The following is a 21,443-nucleotide window of genomic DNA, read 5'->3' as shown; positions in this document are numbered from 1 at the left end:
GATTCAAAGACACACTGAGTTTGAATCTGTGCAGGTCATTTCTTTTAAGATTCAGAAACGAATTTCTATTTTGTGCTTCATCTGTTACCAAAAATGAATATTGAATTGAAAATAAATTTTAATTTTAAGTGCCATGATGAATATTTAGAAGGTTCTTCAGTAATGTACTGTTATTTATTTCTTGCAGGCTTGTACGGCATATGTGGATTTTATGATTTCTGTGGCCAAATTGATTCGTCAGGAAAGAGGACTGCCCATAGATGAAAACCAGCTTTCTTTGGAAATGAATAAAGTTATGGATTTGGAAAAAGAAATTGCCAATGTAAAACACATATTCTCTTATACAATGAATAATGTCAACTGCTTTTTATTTCTTTCTCCTCTCTATTGTATTTTAAGGGTAAAAGGTACAGCTCCTCAACTAAGTGATAAAAATGTACAGCTCAGTAATGGATCATTGACTTCAAGAGGACCTTTGAAACTGGAGTTTTTCAGTAAACCAAATTCCAGACATCCAGGAGACATACTAAGTTTGACAAATATTAAACTAGATTTGTTTAATGACCTATTATAACTGGAGCACGTCAAGATCTTAACTATTTGCAGTCACACTGTTGTTGAGATGCCCTTGAGATTCAGGACACATGTGATGACTATTCAGCAAAGCTGTTTTAATTTTAATGTATACAATTTTGCTTTATTTTAAAGTTTTAAAATTTAAGGTGACCACAGAAATTGTCTCTATCCCTTTGCTAAGAAGTATTAGCCTCTTAACATGGCCACACTACCATATGAAATTCACTGAGTTCAGACTGTCAGGCTGCTTATTAGCTCAGGGGAGATCTGACAGGAGGAGTTTATCAGCAAAGCCAAAGGGGTCTGTTGCTGAGATTCCTCTGGTTCTGGGTCAGCCCTTAGAGGCTGAGTTGGCACATTCTGTTCTGACGTTCCTCTGACAGGATCTGCAGTCTCAAGCAAGTGAACTCTGTCTAAACAGCATCCAGGTTATTGACTGATCTCATAGTCAGTTTCAGTCTAGGATCCACAGAGCTGTGACATTGCCACCAGCAACCTACAGTCCTAAATCCCCATCTGCTTGGCAGTTTGCCATCAGAATCTTGAAAATGAAAGATCTTTGAGGGCAATTTTAGCTTTTCTGGGGCCACATGAAACTAAAAGTCTAGAATCAGAACCAGACATTTGTTGGAGCTGCAGCTGGATGAGTGGCAGTTTGATGGGTTACACATGGTTCTGTGTTGGAAACAGAATTCTTAGAGAAGCATAGTTTATTACCCTGGGTTTTTACCACTTGTACCTTATCAGACCGTGTGCTCCTTTGATCAGCCTCAGCTCTATAATAGTCGTATCTTACTTCAAAATTCTTTGTGTCTATATTTTCTCTCCTCTCAGACACTGAGATTTAGTGGGGTCTTAGTGCTCTCTGAATCACCTATGTGTCTCTAACAATGTCCAGCATATCACTGCAGGCAGATTTTACAAACATAATCTTTAAGTTGTTGTTGTTCAGTTACTCAGTCATATCCAACTCTTTGTGACCCAGAGGACTACAGCATACCAACCTTCTCTATCATTCACTATCTCTTGGAGTTTGCTCAAACTCATGTCCATTGACAAGTTGTCCATTGTCGCCCCCTTCTCCTCTTGCCCTCAGTCTTTCGCAACATGAGGGTCTTTTTCAATAAGTCAGCCCTTCGCATCAGGTGTCCAAAGTATTGGAGTTTCAGTTTAGCATCAGTTCTTCCAGTGAATATTCAGGGTTGATTCCTTTAGGATTGACTGGTTTGATCTCCTTGCTGTCAAAGGAACTCTCAAGAGTCTTCTCCAGCACCATAGTTTGAAAGTATCAATTCTTTGGCACTCAGCCTTCTTTATGGTCCAACTCTCACATCCATACATGATTACTGGAAAAACCATAGCTTTGACTATACGGACCTTTATCAGCTAAGTGATGTCTCTGCTTTTTAATACATATACTTTCTAGGCTTGCAATAGCTTTTCTTCCAGGGAGCAAGCGTCTTTTAATTTCATGGCTGCAGTCACAATCTGTAGTGATTTTGGAGCCCCAGAAAATAAAGTCTGTCACTGTTTCCATTGTTTCCTCATCTATTTGCCATGAAGTGATGGAACCAGATGCCATTTTTTTTTGAATGTTGAGTTTTAAGCCAGCTGTTTCGCTCTCTTTCACCTTCATGAAGCGGCTCTTAAGTTTCTCTTTACTTTCTGCCATTAGGGTAGTGTCATCTGCTATCTTAGGTTGTTGATATTTCTCCCGGCAATCTTGATTCCAGCTTGAGAGTCATCCAGCCTGGCATTTTGTATGACATACTCAGCACAGAAGTTAAATAAGCAGGATAACAATATACAGCCTTGTCATAATCCTTTCCCAATTTTGAACCGGTTGTTGTTCCATATCCAGTTCTAACTGTTGCTTCGTGACCTACATACAAGCTTCTAGGAGGCAGGCAAGGTGGTCTGGTATTTCCACCTCTTTAAGAATTTTCCACAGTTTTTCGTGATTCGTACAGTAAAAGGCTTTAGTGTAATCAATGAAGCAGAAGTAGACTTTTTCTGGAGTTCTCTTGCTTTTTCTATGGTCCATCAGATGTTGACAATTTGATCTCTGATTCCTCTACCTTTTCTAAATCCAGCTTGTGTACTTGGAAGTTCTCAGTTCACCTTTTGTTGAAGACTGGCTTGAAGGACTTTGGGCATTACCTTGCTAGCAAGTGAAATGAGGGCAACTGTGAGGTTTGAACATTCTTTGGCATTGCCCTTCTTTGGGATTGGAATGAAATCTGACATTTTCCAGTCCTGTGGCTGCTGCTGAGTTTTCCAAATTTGCTGGCATGTTGAGCACAGCACTTTAATAGCATAATTTTTAGGATGTGAAATAGCTCAGCCAGAATTCCATCACCTCCACTAGCTTTGTTCATAGCAGTGCTTCCTAAGGCCCACTTGACTTCACACTCCATGATGTCTGGCTCTAAGTGGGTGCCCAGACCATTGTGGTTACCTGTGTCATTAAGACTTTTTGGTACAGCTCTTCTGTGTATTCTTGCCATCTCGTAATATCTTCTGCTTCTGTTAGGTCCATATTGTTTCTGTCCTGTATTGTACCCATCTTTGCATGAATGTTCCCTTGATATCTGATTTTCTTGAAGAGATCTCTAGTCTTTCCCATTCTATTGTTTTCCTCTATTTCTTTTCTTTGTTCACTTAGAAAGGCTTTCTTCTCTCTCCTTGCTATTCTTTGGAACTCTGCATTCAAATGGGTATGTCTTTCCTTTTCTCCTTTGCCTTTCACTTTCTTCTTTTCTCAGCTCTTTGTAAGGCCTCCTCAGACAACCATTTTGCCTTTTTGCATTTTTCTTGAAGTAAATAAATAAATCCGTGAACTGAAATCACGAGTCATTGTTAACTAGAGAAATAATTCCCATTTTTACCTTTTGTCTCTCTTCACTTAAAATTGCTTCTACTCCTTTCAACCACTAGTTGGGGAGTTGTTATTGAAATTTTCTTTTTTCAGTCAGTGAAAACAGTAATACTGGATGATGATGATATTACTAAACTCGTTAGGCCACATGAGCGGACAGTCACAGAAGTAAGTGCTAGCACTCTCCTCAGATAATTTGGCACCTACCTACACTGTGTACTAGGGATTTTCTTGGTCTCACTTGCCTTCAGTTCTTGGCAGAAATCATTGTGGGTGTGTGTATGTGTGTTTTCCTGTCTGAATTTTAACTAGGACACTGAATGGTGGTGGGTAGCAGACAGAGTGGGAGAAGGCAATGGTAACCCACTCCAGTGTTCTCGCCTGGAGAATCCCAGGGACGGGGGAGCCTGGTGGGCTGCTGTCTATGGGGTCGCACAGAGTCGGACACGACTGAAGCGACTTAGCAGCAGTAGCAGCAGCAGAGTATTTGAGGGATTAATTGGAAATGACTTTATTCAAGAAAATCATTATATGAAATAGCCACAGGCACAACTGTGCTGCCCATTAGCCATGGAAGGAAGGAGGGCTGCAAATATTGCTGATGTTTTTCGTTGTTATAAAAATATAAAATGATTTTTGAAGACCGCATGGACTGTAGCCTGCCAGGCTCCTGTGTCCATGGGATTTCCTAGCCAAGAATGCTGGAGTGGGTAGCTCCAGGGAAATCTTCCTGACCCAGGGATCAAACCCAGGTCTCTTGCATTGCAGGCAATGTCCTGCACTGCTCGCCGATTCTTTACTGACTGAGCCAGCAAAGAAGCCCTCAGACTTAACACTAACCAAATCTTGATGATTGTTACTAAATATACTTAAAATCTTTTAATTTCTCTTTTCATCTTGATGTGACAAGATAAATCATGAAACAAATACAGAATATAAAAACAAATATAATTATGTTGTACCAATGCCATATTTCTTTCCCCCTTGTATAAAGGTGTATTTTTCAAAAGAATTCTTGATCTAAAATAATAATAAAACATTAAATCCATAGGCTACAACTAAATCTGAAGATCGAAATGATCCAATGCTTCTTTATAACAAAATGACATTAGCTGAGGTCCAAAATAAATTTTCACTGGAATTCAGTGGGAAGGTAAGTAGCAAGATTTAAGTACTTATTATGTCATTTTCAAAGTTAATATTAAAATGAAGTTAAAATTCAATGATTTTTTAATTTATTGAGATAAATTGAACATCAAAATGAATTTAGATGATACCAATCATTTGATTTTAGGAAAAGACTTGAAAAAAACTATTCTATTTATATTTAATTAGAGTGAATTTCAAAGATAAAAAGCCTTTTCAAAGCAGCTATGGAATAGTATTAGAAAGTATCATAAAAAAGGATTTAGAAACTTTAAAAGGGAAAATCCTTCTGAAAGGCCATTATATAACTATGGGACTTGGACAGTCATATAATATGTACCAGAATTCTTACCTCCGAAAAAAGAATAATTTATTCATAGAACTTGCCATGTTCTCATCAGGGCCATCTATGGAGGTGTTCAAAGCAATAATGGAGAGATAGAACACAGGAAACAGAAAAATCTGTGGGTACCATTTATAAATGTCAATTGACATCTTTTTGCTTAGTAGTAATTCCTTAGCTAGTATCTAATAATCTTTTCTAAGCTATGCGTATATTCTGTGTGTGAGCCGATGCACACAATTGAATAATGAAGCAACATTCATAAAATCTACAAACTACCACATTCAGTGATGTAATTCTATTTGGAATTGCAATAAACAATTGCAGTTGTTGTTTTGTTTATTGTCTAATTGCAATAAACAAGGAATTTCTTACATAAAGCTTTTTAATAAGTGTTTAATAAATGTTTTGAAAAAATAGTCCATGCCACTAAAAGAAATCAAGAAAAGCCATAGCACCTCATACTGAGTAAGTGATCAGTGTATTTATGTACTTCTAGGTAGCCTAATATATCTGTAATCTTAAACATTCTCAAGCATTGAAATGTGACATTTCAGCAAGATTTGCATAGTCTTCACTTTTGCTATCTTTCCTTATATCCATTGGTGGTTGAATACCCACAACTCCCACTGAAAGAATAATAGAGAAACAAGATTCTATCTCTCAGTAACTCCAAATCCAGCTTCTGAAGTGTGAAAACTGCATGTCTATATAGACCTGACATTGATAGCGTAAAATACGTTTTGTTCATCCTCACGAGACCATGTGTGTTGTGTCATTACCATTACTTATACCTCTGCTAGAACAATAGTGTGCTTTCACCTTCATGTACAACACAGTCTCCACTGAAATGGATTACTGTGTTAAAACGAATTGTCTGTTAACATACACTTTTAAGGAATATGCATATTATACCCATTTAAATTTTTGCTTAAACCTAGAAAACATTATAGCTAAATTTCTTTTTCTCTCTTCTGGCTAGACCAAGAATATGACATTGAGCCTGATTTCTACCATATGACTACTACTCTTAGAGGCTTTGTTATTGCTCTTAAATGGTTGGTTTAATTCTGCATTTAAATAATTATGCTGCAGAACTAATTTTTATTCAAAAACTGACAGAAGCAATTAAAGAAGAAGCCCAAACAAATATCACACTGACCATTGTGATAATTATATAGGATACAATTGACACTGTAACCATGTCTGACCATGTAACCATAACTGATTCTTGGAACCAAGAAGAAAAACCCATAATTACTGAATGTTTTGTGCCTGATTTTTTCCAGCCATTCAGCTGGTCAAATTTCACAAATGAAATCATGTCAACCGTGAATATCAATATTCCACATGAGGAAGAAGTGATTGTTTATGCTCCAGAATATTTAACCAATCTTAAGCTCATTCTTGCCAAATATTCTGCCAGGTAGGTATGTCAGCGTCCCCGTGTCCCCAAAGTTTGCATTTAATATCATTCTTTAGAAGCTTTGCAGCCTCATCTTTTCTGTTGCTGGGTGGTGGGTTTTTTTATACAGAGATCTTCAAAATTTAATGTCCTGGCGGTTCATAATGGATCTTGTAAGCAGCCTCAGCCGAAACTACAAGGAGTCCAGAAATGCTTTCCGCAAGGTGAAGAAAAAATCTCTCTTTTCTTAAGACTTAAAGCATAAAGAGATCCATGGTTATGAAGGCTTGCCATGTCCATTGCTAGAATGTGGTAAACTTTGCGAAGAGACAGAAGGCCAAATGTTGCTTACTTTGCCTGTATTCAAGCCGTGTTGCCTAGGAAAGCCAGGTTTCAGGTGCTCTGTTGTCCTGTCTACTTCGGCACCATGATTGAATTGCCCTGGAAGGAAGGGCATTTGGTTATTTACACAGTTCATGAAAGAGTACTGGCTTGGTTTGGTGTTGTGTTCCAAGTAATTTCAGGGCTATCTATCTCAATTAATTTGATTTTTCTAGTACTCACAGCACAGTAGACATACAAACAGATGGACTACATTGTGTGGACTACCCACTGAGAACACACCTACCTGGAGATACCCTTAAGACCTTTTATTGGGCTGTACCCATATTATTTAAACAATCATCATTTTGGTCCTAATGTGAGGGGAAAGACAAAGTCCTAATGTGAAAAAGAAGAAATTCTCACAAATGTATTGGTTGGTGTCATGGGAAGGGAATAATTCTCATTGATTGAAATTTTTAATTTTTTACCCTTTAAAAGAAAATGTAGATATTTTAAAATTAAAGAAGATAAAAGCTATGTTTTGCTAAATTTTCCTTCCACAAATGTATCCCTTTATTGGTACTTAAATGTGTACACATGCAGTTCTTCTAAGTACTGGAAGTTCAGCAAAAGCATTGAAAAACAGCAATGTGTTTTCTTGTATACCAGGTCTCTCCCTTGGTACATATATTGAATATTGCTTCATGTTTATGTTTATGCAGTGGCAACAGCATTATTTTGAGATTTGGCGGGGCAGAGTTTTTTCCCTAAGGTGGTCCAGAAGGATATTAACTTGCAGTAGCCAACAGTTCTTCTAGGACTTGCTACTGAAAATATACCTTATTTCCAGATCATATATAAGTAATAATTCTATCGGATTACATTTTTTCCTGTGCACGGACATCCTGACGTGTGAGGAGAAGCAATGAATATTGAAAGAATTTGAGATGTAAGAGTAGAGTCCTATGAAATCTGTGCTCTCACCGCACTTCGGCTATCTACGCCTGCTCAAATGCCATTTCCTTTCTCTCTCCCATAGGCTCTTTATGGCACAACATCAGAAACAGCAACTTGGAGGCGCTGTGCAAACTATGTCAATGGGAATATGGAAAATGCCGTGGGAAGGCTCTATGTGGAAGCGGCATTTCCTGGAGATAGTAAACATGTGGTAATGTTTTAAGCACAGTACTCTATCAGTTTGCATCAATGGGAAGTCACAGTAGTCCATCATTTCCTAAAATTTTACTGATTGGCTGAGAACTTCTGAATTACCATTTGCCATTATTACCCAATAAATCTTATCCTCCCTCCCCCAAGGGTCTGCGTATTTTTCTAATCCTAATATTGTTTAACCCAAAAGCAATTGTCCATTTTCCAAAAGCAGTGTATTCACAATACCTAATCACATGTTCTTATAATATAGTCATTTGTAGTCTCTTCTATTAGCAAAATTGACTAAGAATTAGTATTTTTTCTTAAAAAAAAAACAGAAAGTAAATCAGAGTTCATTTGAAGTATAAGCCAAGTACTGTATATTTTATTGTTACTGAAGGGAAGACAAAGGAACTTATAGGCAAGGTGAAAGAATCTATTGAAATGCTACTTCATGCTTAACTGAACTATTAATAGTAATGACAGCTACTATTTTACGTTAGTTCTTCTTTCTTGAAAATGGAAACCATACATTCTAAAGAAGAATTTTATTAATGTATACATTAGGATCTATTCAGTCGTTAGTGTTGATAATGGAAGTGCTGCTTTAAAAATATAATTATCCATATATATCCATTTGTTTAGGCCATTTATATTTATTAACATATTATTGAATCACATCAACACAGCTTATAATTCTATTTTTCTTAATTTTTATTACAAAAAATTATCTCATGGCTCATATTTGCTTTCTGTTCTTTTGGTTTAAGGTTGAGGATTTAATTGCCCAGATCCGGGCGGTTTTTATTCAAACTTTAGATGACCTAACTTGGATGGATGCTGAAACAAAAAAGAAAGCTGAAGAAAAGGTAAAGAGCAAGGCAGAGCTAACTACCAAAGAAAAATCTATAAGAAATGATGAACTTTTATGATATTTGGGGAAAATATGCTAATCAAGAATTGTATAAAATAAAAATACACTCTTTCAAGATGTAACATATCCAGGAACAATTTTCATGGATGAAGTTTTTTCCTATGATTTTCGTCTTTCATTATTTCTTTGCAACTAGCTCCTACTCTCCATGTTCAGCTCAAAACTTTGAAAAACTCCTTTTCTTTAAAAAAGAAGTCTTTACAAACCAAGAAAATAAGAGAAAAATCTTATGTGAATAAGAAAGCATGAAAAGATATTATCAGTGGTTCATATTTTTCCTTTTATGAAACATATTTAAAAGACTTCTACCAATATTCAGTAATCTTTAATGCAAATTTCTAGCTAAAAATTTGTAAACATGTGCTATTTAGTTGTTTTTTGTTTTTTTTTTTAATATAACCTAGGGAAAATAATACCAAATTTCTATTAAGCCAATTTGAGGTAGTGCATTATTTGAATACTATGGAGTGTACTACAGTTACAGAGATGTTGACGGAGCTCTTTATAAACTATTCTTATTTACCCCCACTATTCACCGTTTATTGAGATTTTTAACATCTTGCATAGAATAAGCAAAATGGAAATTCTAAGGAAATCCCAGGTTTAAATTTACTATGCCATTGTCTTGATAACTATATAAAACTAGAAGGAACATGTCCAGTGAAACCTGTATGTGTTTTATAAGCAGTATTCACATGCAATCTGATTATTCCTCAGTAGTTAGAGTAGCAGGAAGAACAGACCATTCTCTAAACTTAACACAGAAAGAGTCCATAAATCTATTTATAATAAGAGAATCCAACTGAAGTCTAGTTTTCTTTCAGGATTAGATCACATAGAAGGATCATCTTCTTCAGTGACCACAGAACCCTGGATGACTCAGATCTAGAATTTGGCACCCCAGGATAGCTGTCTTTGCAGCACTGTGTCTAGCTCCTCAGAAGTTCAGGCTGGATTTGCTCGTTTAGTGTTCTAGCTGTCATAACATGGTTCTTTTTGATGTAACCAATTAAGTTGTTCTAGACTTAATAATTTCCCAAGGTGATATAAAACTCTGGATCTGCAAATTGCTTTGTGAAAGAGTCCCATACTCAAAAAGTTTAGGCAACACTTCCTGAAGGAAGCCTTCCTTGATCCTACCCTCGATTAGGTTACATGCCTCTAGAGTATGATTTTATGTCATCATACATCACACTTGAGAGTTAATATTCATTTTATTGCCTACCATTGACCTTTACAATAAACTCTCCATGAGCAGAAATTTTTGCATTGTATCCTCAACCCCTCACAAAGTACCTGGTTTGTTGTAGACCCTAGAACACAAATTGAATGAATAAATAGGCAGACTAATTCATCCTCTTGGATACTTGCAATTACTTAATTATAGACTCTAAGACATCCTTCAGTGAAAGAGCCTGCTTCATGTTTCTGTCATAGTGCTCGCGTGCTCAGTCGCTCAGACATGTCCAACTCTTTTCGACCCCATGGACTGTAGCCTGCCAGGCTCCTCTGTCTATGGAATTTTCCAGGCAAGAATACTGGAGTGGGTTGCCATTTCCTTCTCCAGAGATCTTTCCAACCCAAGGACTGAACCCATGTCTCCTGAGTCTTCTGCACCAGCAAGGTGGATTCTTTACCTACTGAACCACCTGGGAAGCGGTCACAGTATTTACCCCAAATATTTTACAATATATCCTTTCTTATGTAGTACCTCCCATTTCTGTAGATTTTGTATCCCTTAGAATACTTTTGGGGGAAATATCTTCTAGAAAAGAAAATACCACTGAGAGGGGAGTGATTTATTATGGGCTGACAGTATGGAAAGAAAATAGGCTGGGCCTATTAGATTAGCTGACACCTCTGTCTGATCCACTGGGGAAATCCTAGACTCATGAAACAGATTTGTAACAAAACCGCATCCATTTGATGGCAAAACTAATAACTCAGAGATACAAGTTTAATACCTCATGAAAAATGTAAATTAGTTAAATTATTTAAGAGCAGTGTGGCATGATTGAATCCAATATCTTTGAGAAAAATGAGAGAAGTGAAAAATAGAAATAGCAAGTAGTAAGCAAGTGGGCTTCCCAGGTGGCGCTAGTGGTAAGGAACTCGCCTGCCAGTGCAGGAGACATGAGAGACACAGGTTCATTCCCTGGGTTGGAAAGATCCCGTGGAGGAGGGCTTAGCAACCCACTCCAATATTCTTGGCTGGAGAATCCCATGGACAGAGGAGCCTGGTGGGCTATGGTCCATAGTGTCACATAGAATTGGGCACAACTGAAGTGACTTAGCAACCACAAGCAAGTGGTAATAATGAAATAATTATAAGTAAACAATTTTAAGGATGGCCCACGTGGTGCTAGTGGTAAAGAACCGGCCTGCCAATGCAGGAGACTTAAGAGACTCAGGTTTGATCCCTGGATTGGGAAGATTCCCTAGAGGAAGGCATGGCAACCCATTCCAGTATTCTTGCCTAGAGAATCCCATGGACAGAGAAGCCTGGAAGGCTACAGTCCATTGGGTTGCAAAGAGTCAGACACAACTGAAGTAACTTAGCATGCACATATACAAACAGTAGTAAGCAAGTGGTAAACATGAGATGGTATAACAAGGAAAACCCTGCTTTCTACTCATTTAACTAATATCATTCATTTAACTGTGGAAAGTTGGGTACTCTAGCTCTGGAGACCGAAAGAGAACATAAAAACTCCAGGAACCAATATTCAAGAAGAATATTTGGCACTGAACCTGTAAGCCCACATCTGTTTTCTCAGCCAAATTGGTGAAGTGGAAAGATAAGCTACTAGAATGGAAGTTCTAAATATTATTTCTCCTATAGTAGTAGTAGTCGTAGTAGTTAAGTCGCTAAGTTGTGTCCGACTCTTGCGACCCCATGGACTGTAAGATTGACGAAAAAAGCCTTATAGAGAAAAAGTTCATAAGAGTAATACCTGTGTTTGTAATACCTTTGTTTCAATACCTGTGGAACAAAGATTTGTCAGTTTTTAATGTTAATTTTCTTGGGCAAGCTTCAGACTATGAGAATAGGGTATTAGAAGCTAAATTTCAGGACACTTTTATTTTGAATTCCAGGAAGAAGCCATGGCAAAGACTCTGTTTAAGTGTGGTCAAATACTCATTTTGTAAACAGTATGGATCAAGTTATTCAATTTCCAGTCAAGGGCACAATCATAAAGTTTGCATTTGAAAGTTCATAATCATGCTCACATTCAATATTATAATTTTCATAGGCCTTAGCAATTAAAGAAAGAATTGGCTATCCTGATGACATTATTTCAAATGATGACAAATTGAATAATGAGTACCTTGAGGTAAGTCTTAAAAGGACTCTACACTGATGATGCCTGAGGCTGGGGCAATGTCATTTCTTGCTATGGGGGGGCCAGAACATATGAGGGCCTACACAGAGAGCTCTTATTATATTAAGCCTTTAACACTGAAGCCAGAACTGTTTGTTTTAGTGTTAGCTTATTGTTTCATTGGCCTGGTCTGTATTTGGTTTTCTTATTTTGCTTTCTATATAGTCCATTTTAAGAGTAGTGATAAAAACTTGGTGTTTTTTTTTTTAAGTGCATCAAGGCATGGATATTTAAGTGATGAACCGGCAGTACTCAGGCTTCTTATACATGCCTGAAAAGTCAAATCTTCAGGTTTCTTTCCAATTTCTAATTATTTCTCCACTGGATTAACCTGGTCATGTCTTCTCTATTTGGAAAAAAAGCATCTATTATTCGAGAATAAGAAACTGTTTTATTCCCCTGTGTAATGTAAATGATGAAACCAGAATTGATTGAAGTATGGATTTCAGAGTCACATAAGAGCTTATTGCTAACCTTGCAGTCTCCATGACTACTTGCCACCTTGGTGACAAGATGGTCCTTGCCTAGATCCGGGGATGATGATTTCCAATCATTGATTACTAGCCTAACTTGAGAGTTTGCAAGGCACAGTGTCCTCATTTCTTTTTCTATTGCAGAAAAGCTTGACTTTTAAAAAAAATGAGCTCACTGTAGCATGTGCATCCTTGGGGCCCTTGTGGCAGGAGTCTAGTGGCTGAGCATATAGCCTCAGAGCTGAACTGCATGGGTTCAGATCTCAGCTCTACCACACACTAACTGGCTAAGAGCATCAACTCAAAGTCAGACTCCTAGGGTTCAAATCTCAACTTCATCACTAATTAACTTGGACAAGTGACTTGTCTGTGCCTCAGTTTCCTCAACTTTAATAATGGTGATAATAGCCCATCTTCATAAAATTATTTTGAGGATTAGAAGAATAAGTGTTCTTATAACACAGTAAATAAGAATGCTGTTATCTGTCATGTAAGGATTGATACAAATATAGAAAAGCTTGTTTGACACTTAGTTTCATTTGATTAATTAGAAAAGAATACACTGAAGAAATAATTCAGCCAGAGCAGCAGTGACTTGTATAGAATTAATTAGAACTTAATTTTTCTTTGGTAAGTTTTAATGCTCTCTGCTAACTTTATTAAGTAATAATCTCTTAATGCTATTTAGCAAAACTTTGGAGACACATTTTTAATATTGTTCTCAAAATTCTTTTAAATTAATATAGTTGAGCTACCAGGAAGAAGAATACTTTGAGAATATAATTCAAAACTTGAAGTTTGGCCAAAATAGACAACTAAAGAAGCTTCGAGAAAAGGTGGACAAGGATGAGTATGTATATTTCAATTTTCTAATATGTTCATTCAGAAGAGGCCCTTTGTTGGATTAAGAACCTGACTTAGAATAAATGTTAAAAGGTGAAATGTTCTCTTTCTATTGAGTACTTCTAAGAGCATCTAAGAATATAGGAGGATTTAATCAAAATATAAATTTTTTCCTTACGGTGTTAGACTACCCTTGGTTTCTTCTCATATTATCGTCTGTCCCTTCTACTTTGTGGACAGAGCTCCCTAGAACACTTTAGTCTAAGCAGTCCTTAGCTCCTTCAAACCTTCTTTGGGTCTATTACTGTACTCAGAATTATCATCTACCCTCAGACCCACCTACCTTTCTATTGTTCAGCCGTCCTGCAACTCCATCCCCTACCTAGCTTGTCCAGGTAACACTTCTCTCAACCTTGTGAGAACCAAATCTGAGATATCAGGGTTCAGTCACATTCATAGCTTTCAAATGATTCAGTCTCTGCTTACTAGTGGTATTAGTACATCATAGTAATGACCAGCTTAATGTTTATTTTTCGGTTAAATGGATGTCTTTAAAATATTTATCAACATAAGTGTTTATGCACTTAAGTCCCTAGAACTGTGTGGACTTTTTCCCACACAGCTCCAAGAGAATAGGAGATCATTCAGCACAGTGCTGGATACATAGGAGATTTTCAATTAAAACTAAATTAATGAGTGAGCAAGTGCAAAGTAAATATACTAACTTGATCTTTGTGGTAACTGACACAATACCATGCTAGTGAAGTGTATGGTTCACTCCTATATTCCTTTATTCTTTCACTAACATTTATTAAGTTAATATTTTGGAATAGCGACCAAGTCAAGATGGGAACTGGAAAAATCAAAGGTGAACCTTGATTCAATTACATTATATTACAATAGTAGAGTGTAGGAAAGATGTGTTATAACAAACTGCCTCCAGGAGGGAAATGTGCCAAGAAAGGGACAAAGTGCAGAAGAACTATTTGATGACAGAGTGTTCTATTCTCAGTAAACCAAGTACAGGTTGGACAAAATTCCCAGTATGAAAATGCCAATACATTTCAATCCCTGTACAACATTTTTAATCCTTCAGGTATTCTGAAAAAGACAGCAATTTCTTTTACTGACCCCTGTGTTTCCACTGGAGCAAATGTTATGTTATCTGGTACTAAAAATAGGGCAGCAAATGTCAGAGAACGTTTAGTGCCCCAGGTGGGAAAGAAAGAGATTGGGTACATATGGCTTCTGTCATACTCAGTGGTCAAGTCCTAGCTGTAGAAATTGACAGAAAGTCATCAAAAAGAATACCTTGTGGAAAAATTTATAATCAAGTCTGAATGTTTTTATTTCTTTACAAAATATAGTTACATACTATATACTTACATTTAATAATTGTTAGCACTTTGTAAAATACCTATATATAATTATCATCAAATATTCCTTCCGAAAAGAGCTAATATAAGCTGCATCCACCTGACATCAGAATATTTCTTCATAATTTAAAAAATCGTTGTTGAATTATTGCTTGATGTTTTCTTTGGAAGTTAATATATTCTCAGTTCCTTAATAATTTTGTAATGTAGTATGTAATTTTCACTCCTTTTCATCATATGTGTTGATCTTCTCTGAGTTCTTTTCTCTTTACCACAGATACTCAATAGCAAAGACTGTATCTAAGATTTAATGAATGTTTTCTCAATAGCATGCACAGCTCAGTAGTACTTTTTGGATCTTTTCATGAGCCTCTGACAGTCAGTGACAAGTGCAATATGCCTTTTAAGGTCTTCACTGCCATATGAGGCTAGTTTTTCTTCCTTCCTCATCTTCTACCTGTATGCTGAATACAAGGGTTCAACACTCTTGACTGCACTTTAGATTCAGCTGGAGAGCATTTGAAATAGACTGATTCTCCAGCTTTCCCACCCTAGATTGTGATGGACATGCCTCTAGGTGGGGTCTCAGGTACTGGTATTGTTTTTAAGTACCACACCCCCTTCTCAGGTCAGAATCTTTGCATTAATGTTAATTCCTTTTTATATTGAATCATACTTGCTCATATTCAATATTGTGAGATATTTTTACAAGATGATACCTTTAATTTAGGACTTTTGATTTTTTTTAAAAAATTGAATTTATATTGGACTACCCACTCCAGTACTTTTGCCTAGAAAATCCCATGGACGGAGGAGCCTGGTAGGCTGCAGGGGTCGCTACCATGGGGTCGCTAGAGTCGGACACAACTGAGCGACTTCACTTTCACTTTTCACTTTCATGCATTGGAGAAGGCAATGGCAACCCACTCCAGTGTTCTTGCCTGGAGAATCCCAGGGACGGGAAGCCTAGTTGGCCGCCATCTATGGGGTTGCACAGAGTCGGACACAACTGAAGCGACGCAGCAGCAGCATACTTGATTTGCAATGCTGTGTTAGTTTCAGGTGTACAGCAAGGTGATTCAGTTATACATATATCTATTCTTTTTTCAAATTCTTTTCCTATTTAGGTTATTGCAAAATAGTGAGTAAAGTTCCCTATGCTAGGGAACTATACTATACTCTAGTATAGCTATACTCTAGTATACTATACTAGCTATACTCTAGGCCTTTGTTGGTTATCTACCTTAAATATAACAGTATGTATATGTCAATCCTAAACTCCCAATTTATCCCCCTCCCCCTTTCCCTTTTGGTAACTATAAGTTTGCTTTCCTTTTTTTTTTTTTTAATATATTTATTTGTTTATTTGGCTGCACTGGATCCTAGCCATGGCATGTGAGATCTAGTTCCTTGATCAGGCTTGGAACCCAAGCCCCCTGCATTGGGAGCACAGTGTGTTAGAAACTAGACTACTAGGGAGGTCCTGATATGAGTTTGTTTTCTATCCCTGGGTCAGAAAGATTCCCATGGAGAAGGGCATGGCAACCCACTCCAGTATTCTTGGCTGGAGAATCTCATGGACAGAGGAGCCTGGTGGGTTACAGTCCGTGGGTCACAAAGAGTCGGACACGACTGAACGACTAACACACACACACACACACACACATGGGTTCATCATTTCAGAGCAATTCTTTTCTATCATCTCTCGCAATTGCTGTGATATTTACTACAAATCCTATCTTAAAAAATGTTTATATCCACCAGCTGCTAATTAACTATTTTATTGGCATGAGGGCATGTGGATCCATCTTACATCTCCATTGTCATGCCTTATTCGGACATTTCTCATTGTTCACCAGAGTGATTACAATATTTTTCCTAATCTTCTCAATCATCTCACAGTCAATCTTGAGCTAATTTTCCAGGCTACCACCTTAGAGAGCTTTTAAAAACACAGACTGAGTCATGTTGTTTTCTGATGAAAACCTTTCAATGTGTTCTGCCCATCTCATGAAGCTTGTACAAAGCTCTACAATCTACTGCTCACACTCTAGAATCCATTCAGAGTCACCCTACCCCACAGCATTGTCCCAAATCTCCAGCCATAGGAATTACTTTAAAATCACTGCTCCATCTCTTCTTCCTCCTTATCCCTTACCTCGGACCACTCTTTCCACCCTTGTTCATTTATCAGAAACCTACACTTACTATAATTCTTCTTGAGTGTTATCTCCTTACTCATGCATCCCTTACATTTCTCTCTTCACCTTGTCCTTGTATGATACCTTACACATATTTTAGTCACCAGTATATTATGTTACATTTGGCTGGAATAGCCCTTGTTGAAAGAAAGCAGAAGTCATGTATTTGTGCCACCAGAGATTGAACTTTGATGAATAGAATGTGGACCTTCCTTCAATGATGACAGAGTGAATAATTGATAAAACAGTCAATTTGTAACAGTGCTGATAAAGTGAACTCAGCCACTAAAATAAATACTGATATATTCAAGCATTTCACCATCATCGTTGGTGAATACGTCCAATATGATCTCTGTTTTCTCTGCTTAAGAATTCAAAAAATTGAGAAAGTCAGAAAGTTTGAGTGTGATATGCCTAAGTTAGTCATTTGGCTAAAAGAACCTCCTTCTGCCCATTCAAGCAGCTGGCAACTGCAAAGGACAAAGATTTAAATTTACAAGGCTGTTGGTTCATGGGGTTTCTGAGTACCTAGTTTATGTTTCCAAAATTACCTCAAACATCATGTTCTCTGCGGACTTAATGACAGTTTGTAAATAATTTCAAGCACATCATGTTATCAAATAGTAATAATGTTAGATTGAAAATGTAATATCCATTGGCAAAATGACTTGGCGAAGTATCTGAAATAATTTACTTTCAGTAACATGAGTATTCACTTAGACTCTATGGAACAAACATAAACCTTTAAAAAGAAGCAATGTACTAGGACAAAATTAAGTGAATTCCTTAATTTTAGACTTGACATTATTTTGTTAGTTTCTCAAGACAGGATTTTCTGTAATATAATTTGGACAAGTAGTACCAGCCTTGGTAAGTTATGACTGTTGAGCATGTGGAGTTGCATTTCATAAACTACAATGACTTATTTCACTGCTGCATCTTTCCTGCCATTGTACATGAAACTCAAAACAAGCTGACAGTAATAGCAGCCAACTCAATAAACATTGGAGAAGGCAATGGCACCCCACTCCAATACTCTTGCCTGGAAAATCCCATGGACGGAGGAGCCTGGTAGGCTGCAGTCCATGGGGTCGCTAAGAGTTGGGTACAACCGAGCAACTTCACTTTCACTTTTCACTTTCATGTACTGGAGAAGGAAATGGCAACCCACTCCAGTGTTCTTGCCTGGAGAATCCCAGGGACAGAGGAGCCTGGTGGGCTGCCGTCTATGGGGTCGCACAGAGTCGGACACGACTGAAACGACTTAGCAGCAGCAGCAGCAGCAATAAACATTTTGCCAAATAGCTACAGTGTGCAAAGTACTGTGCTACCTTGTAGAGGATACAGAGATGAGTAAGACTCAGAGCTAGCAATCTAATGGAAGAGGCAGGTATGTAACAGTGAAAGCCGATGGAAGGCGGAGTTGGCTGTTGCGATTACAAGACAAGGTGCTAGGATAGCACTTTTCTAAAACCACAATTAAACTTTTACTTATTAGTAAAACATTCTCTGGAAGGAACATGTCAGCATTTAAATTAATGTTGAGGTGAACTAGAGCAAAACAAACAAAATGATTGATTCATTTCTTCTCCTTTATTGCTTCAAGTCTGCTGTTTTTTCTAATCTGGACCAACTGGATGTTTGCTAGTCCCTGAAATAAGTGGTGCTACGGAGGTTGGCGGCCAACAGCTGTGGCTCTGTGTAGTTCTTCCCGAAAAACCAACAGCACCAAAAAGACAGGGTGGCTGGTTCCACTGTTGTTTTGCTGCTGCAGTGACTTGCTACCCCTTTTTCAGTGTCTCAGTTCTGCCAGTTACTATCTGTAGCCTTTAAAAGCCTTGAAGTTTCGGTATTTGTGAAATGAGCAGGTTGATTTAGACCCTATAACATCTTTAAGATTCTTTTCAGCACTAAAATTTTCGGGCCCTTACTGTGAAGTTTTGATAAGAGCCAAGATGTTTTAGTCCTTGGCTTTTCCACAAGTGACCCAGGAGAGAAAGACCATATTCTTACAAGGTAGGGATGTACTTCACTTCTTTCTGAAGTATCTCTTCTGCTATTTCCCCTTCAGGGATGTTTCTAGACTTAGTCTTCTAATTAAGTCTTGTATCATTGAACTTGAATTTCAAAAGAATAGCTATAGAGGATTTCTGTGAAGTAATGAGATGGCCCAGAGGTGGAAAATTGATAAGACTCATGCAGGGTGGGCATTTAGAGTGCTGGAGACTTGGGACACAAGTGACTCTCCATGGTGTAGATGTATGGGAAGATACATAAACCAGATGGTTTTGACTCATCAAGTACTACTTAGTCAGAAAGACTAACAGACTAAACCTGGACAAGTCACTCTGATTTCCTGTGGCAGTATCTGCCTTGGTGTGCTCATGTTCTACACCTATAATAATAGATTAAAATATTAAGTTCCATCTATTTAGATTCCCATTAAGATAACAGACTGTGATTTTTCAACACATTTTTGGATTATAAGCAAAATATATCTTATCAGTGAAAAAAATTTTTTTTGCATTTTAATTAGCACCAAGGAAGGTTTGTTTCAGAGGGGAAAGAAGAGATAGAGAAGGAAGGCTAATAAGTTAAAGGTTTAAACTGAAGAGCTTTGCAAAAGAAGTCTAGAACTTGATACCAGTGTGCCCTCTTGAGAGGACAATGCCCAGATAGTGCGTGGCTTCTGGTTGTCATGACTCTCCACAGTCTGCAGGGCAGCAGTGCCTCACCTAGGCTTACCACGCATCACCCTTCCAGATTGAAAAGAGTCAGTACTCTTGGGGCCTGAAGGACTCATTGGTATCCCAAGACCTATATGTGTGTGCATGCCTTTCATGTTCTCAATATTGTGTTAAGCCCTAGAGATGCTTTAAGAACTAAGCATAAAATAAATAAGTGGGAGTGGGACTCCTTGGAATTTAAAAGCTTCTGCCCAGCAAAAAAAAAAAAAATTTAAGGTTCTAAGGAATCGACACTGACCTAGAGCCAGACATCCTGGAATGTGAAGTCAAGTGGGCCTTAGAAAGCATCACTACGAACAAAGCTAGTGGAGGTGATGGAATTCCAGTTGAGCTATTCCAAATCCTGAAAGATGATGCTGTGAAAGTACTGCACTCAATATGCCAGCAAATTTGGAAAACTCAGCAGTGGCCACAGGACTGGAAAAGGTCAGTTTTCATTCCAATCCCAATGAAAGGCAATGCCAAAGAATGCTCAAACTACCACACAATTGCACTCATCTCACAGGCTAGTAAAGTAATGCTCAAAATTCTCCAAGCCAGGCTTCAGCAATATGTGAACCGTGAACTTCCTGATGTTCAAGCTGGTTTTAGAAAAGGCAGAAGAACCAGAGATCAAATTGCCAACATCTGCTGGATCATGGAAAAAGCAGGAGAGTTCCAGAAAAGCATCTATTTCTGCTTTATTGACTATGCCAAAGCCTTTGACTGTGTGGATCACAATAAACTGTGGAAAATTCTGAAAGAGATGGGAATACCGGACCACCTGGTCTGCCTCTTGAGAAATTTGTATGCAGGTCAGGAAGCAACAGTTAGAACTGGACATGGAACAACAGACTGGTTCCAAATAGGAAAAGGAGTACGTCAAGGCTGTATATTGTCACCCTGCTTATTTACTTATATAGAGAGTACATCATGAGAAACGCTGGACTGGAAGAAACACAAGCTGGAATCAAGATTGCCGGGAGAAATATCAATCACCTCAGATATGCAGATGATACCACCCTTATGGCAGAAAGTGAAGAGGAACTCAAAAGCCTCTTGATGAAAGTGAAAGTGGAGAGTGAAAAAGTTGGCTTAAAGCTCAACATTCAGAAAATGAAGATCATGGCATCCGGTCCCACCACTTCATGGGAAAAAAATGGGGAAACAGTGGAAACAGTGTCAGATTTTATTTTGGGGGGCCTCCAAAATCACTACAGATGGTGACTGCAGCCATGAAATTAAAAGATGCTTACTCCTTGGAAGGAAAGTTATGACCAACCTAGATAGCATATTCAAAAGCAGAGACATTACTTTGCCAACAAAGGTCCATCTAGTCAAGGCTATGGTTTTTCCTGTGGTCATGTATGGATGTGAGAGTTGGACTGTGAAGAAGGCTGAGTGCTGAAGAATTGATGCTTTTGAAGTGTGGTGTTGGAGAAGACTCTTGAGAGTCCCTTGAACTGCAAGGAGATCCAAGCAGTCCATTCTGAAGGAGATCAGCCCTGGGATTTCTTTGGAAGGAATGATGCTAAAGCTGAAACTCCAGTACTTTGGCCACTTCATGCGAAGAGTTGACTCATTGGAAAAGACTCTGATGCTGGGAGGGATTGGGGGCAGGAGGAGAAGGGGCCGACAGAGGATGAGATGGCAGGATGGCATCACTGACTCGATGAACATGAG

General features: G+C 37.9%; 1 protein-coding gene across 8 annotated transcripts in view; it reads left to right on the top strand.

The window, feature by feature from the left end:
• The window catches only part of MME (membrane metallo-endopeptidase), a 119,800-nt gene that overhangs the window by 59,836 nt on the left and 38,521 nt on the right, over positions 1 to 21,443 (top strand). For all 8 annotated transcript variants that reach the window (XM_010844740.1, XM_010844742.1, XM_010844743.1 and 5 more), the window contains exons 9-16: positions 188 to 322; positions 4,506 to 4,607; positions 6,233 to 6,369; positions 6,479 to 6,572; positions 7,712 to 7,840; positions 8,595 to 8,693; positions 12,013 to 12,093; positions 13,361 to 13,464. In XM_010844740.1, coding sequence (XP_010843042.1) covers positions 188 to 322; positions 4,506 to 4,607; positions 6,233 to 6,369; positions 6,479 to 6,572; positions 7,712 to 7,840; positions 8,595 to 8,693; positions 12,013 to 12,093; positions 13,361 to 13,464 — 881 coding nt within the window. The remainder of the gene's footprint in view (positions 1 to 187; positions 323 to 4,505; positions 4,608 to 6,232; positions 6,370 to 6,478; positions 6,573 to 7,711; positions 7,841 to 8,594; positions 8,694 to 12,012; positions 12,094 to 13,360; positions 13,465 to 21,443) is intronic.

Source organism: Bison bison, unplaced genomic scaffold (assembly GCF_000754665.1).
Source record: "Bison bison bison isolate TAMUID 2011002044 unplaced genomic scaffold, Bison_UMD1.0 scf7180017864207, whole genome shotgun sequence".
NCBI classification, from domain to species: Eukaryota; Metazoa; Chordata; class Mammalia; order Artiodactyla; family Bovidae; genus Bison; species Bison bison.
This window is presented reverse-complemented; position numbering and strand designations above follow the sequence as displayed.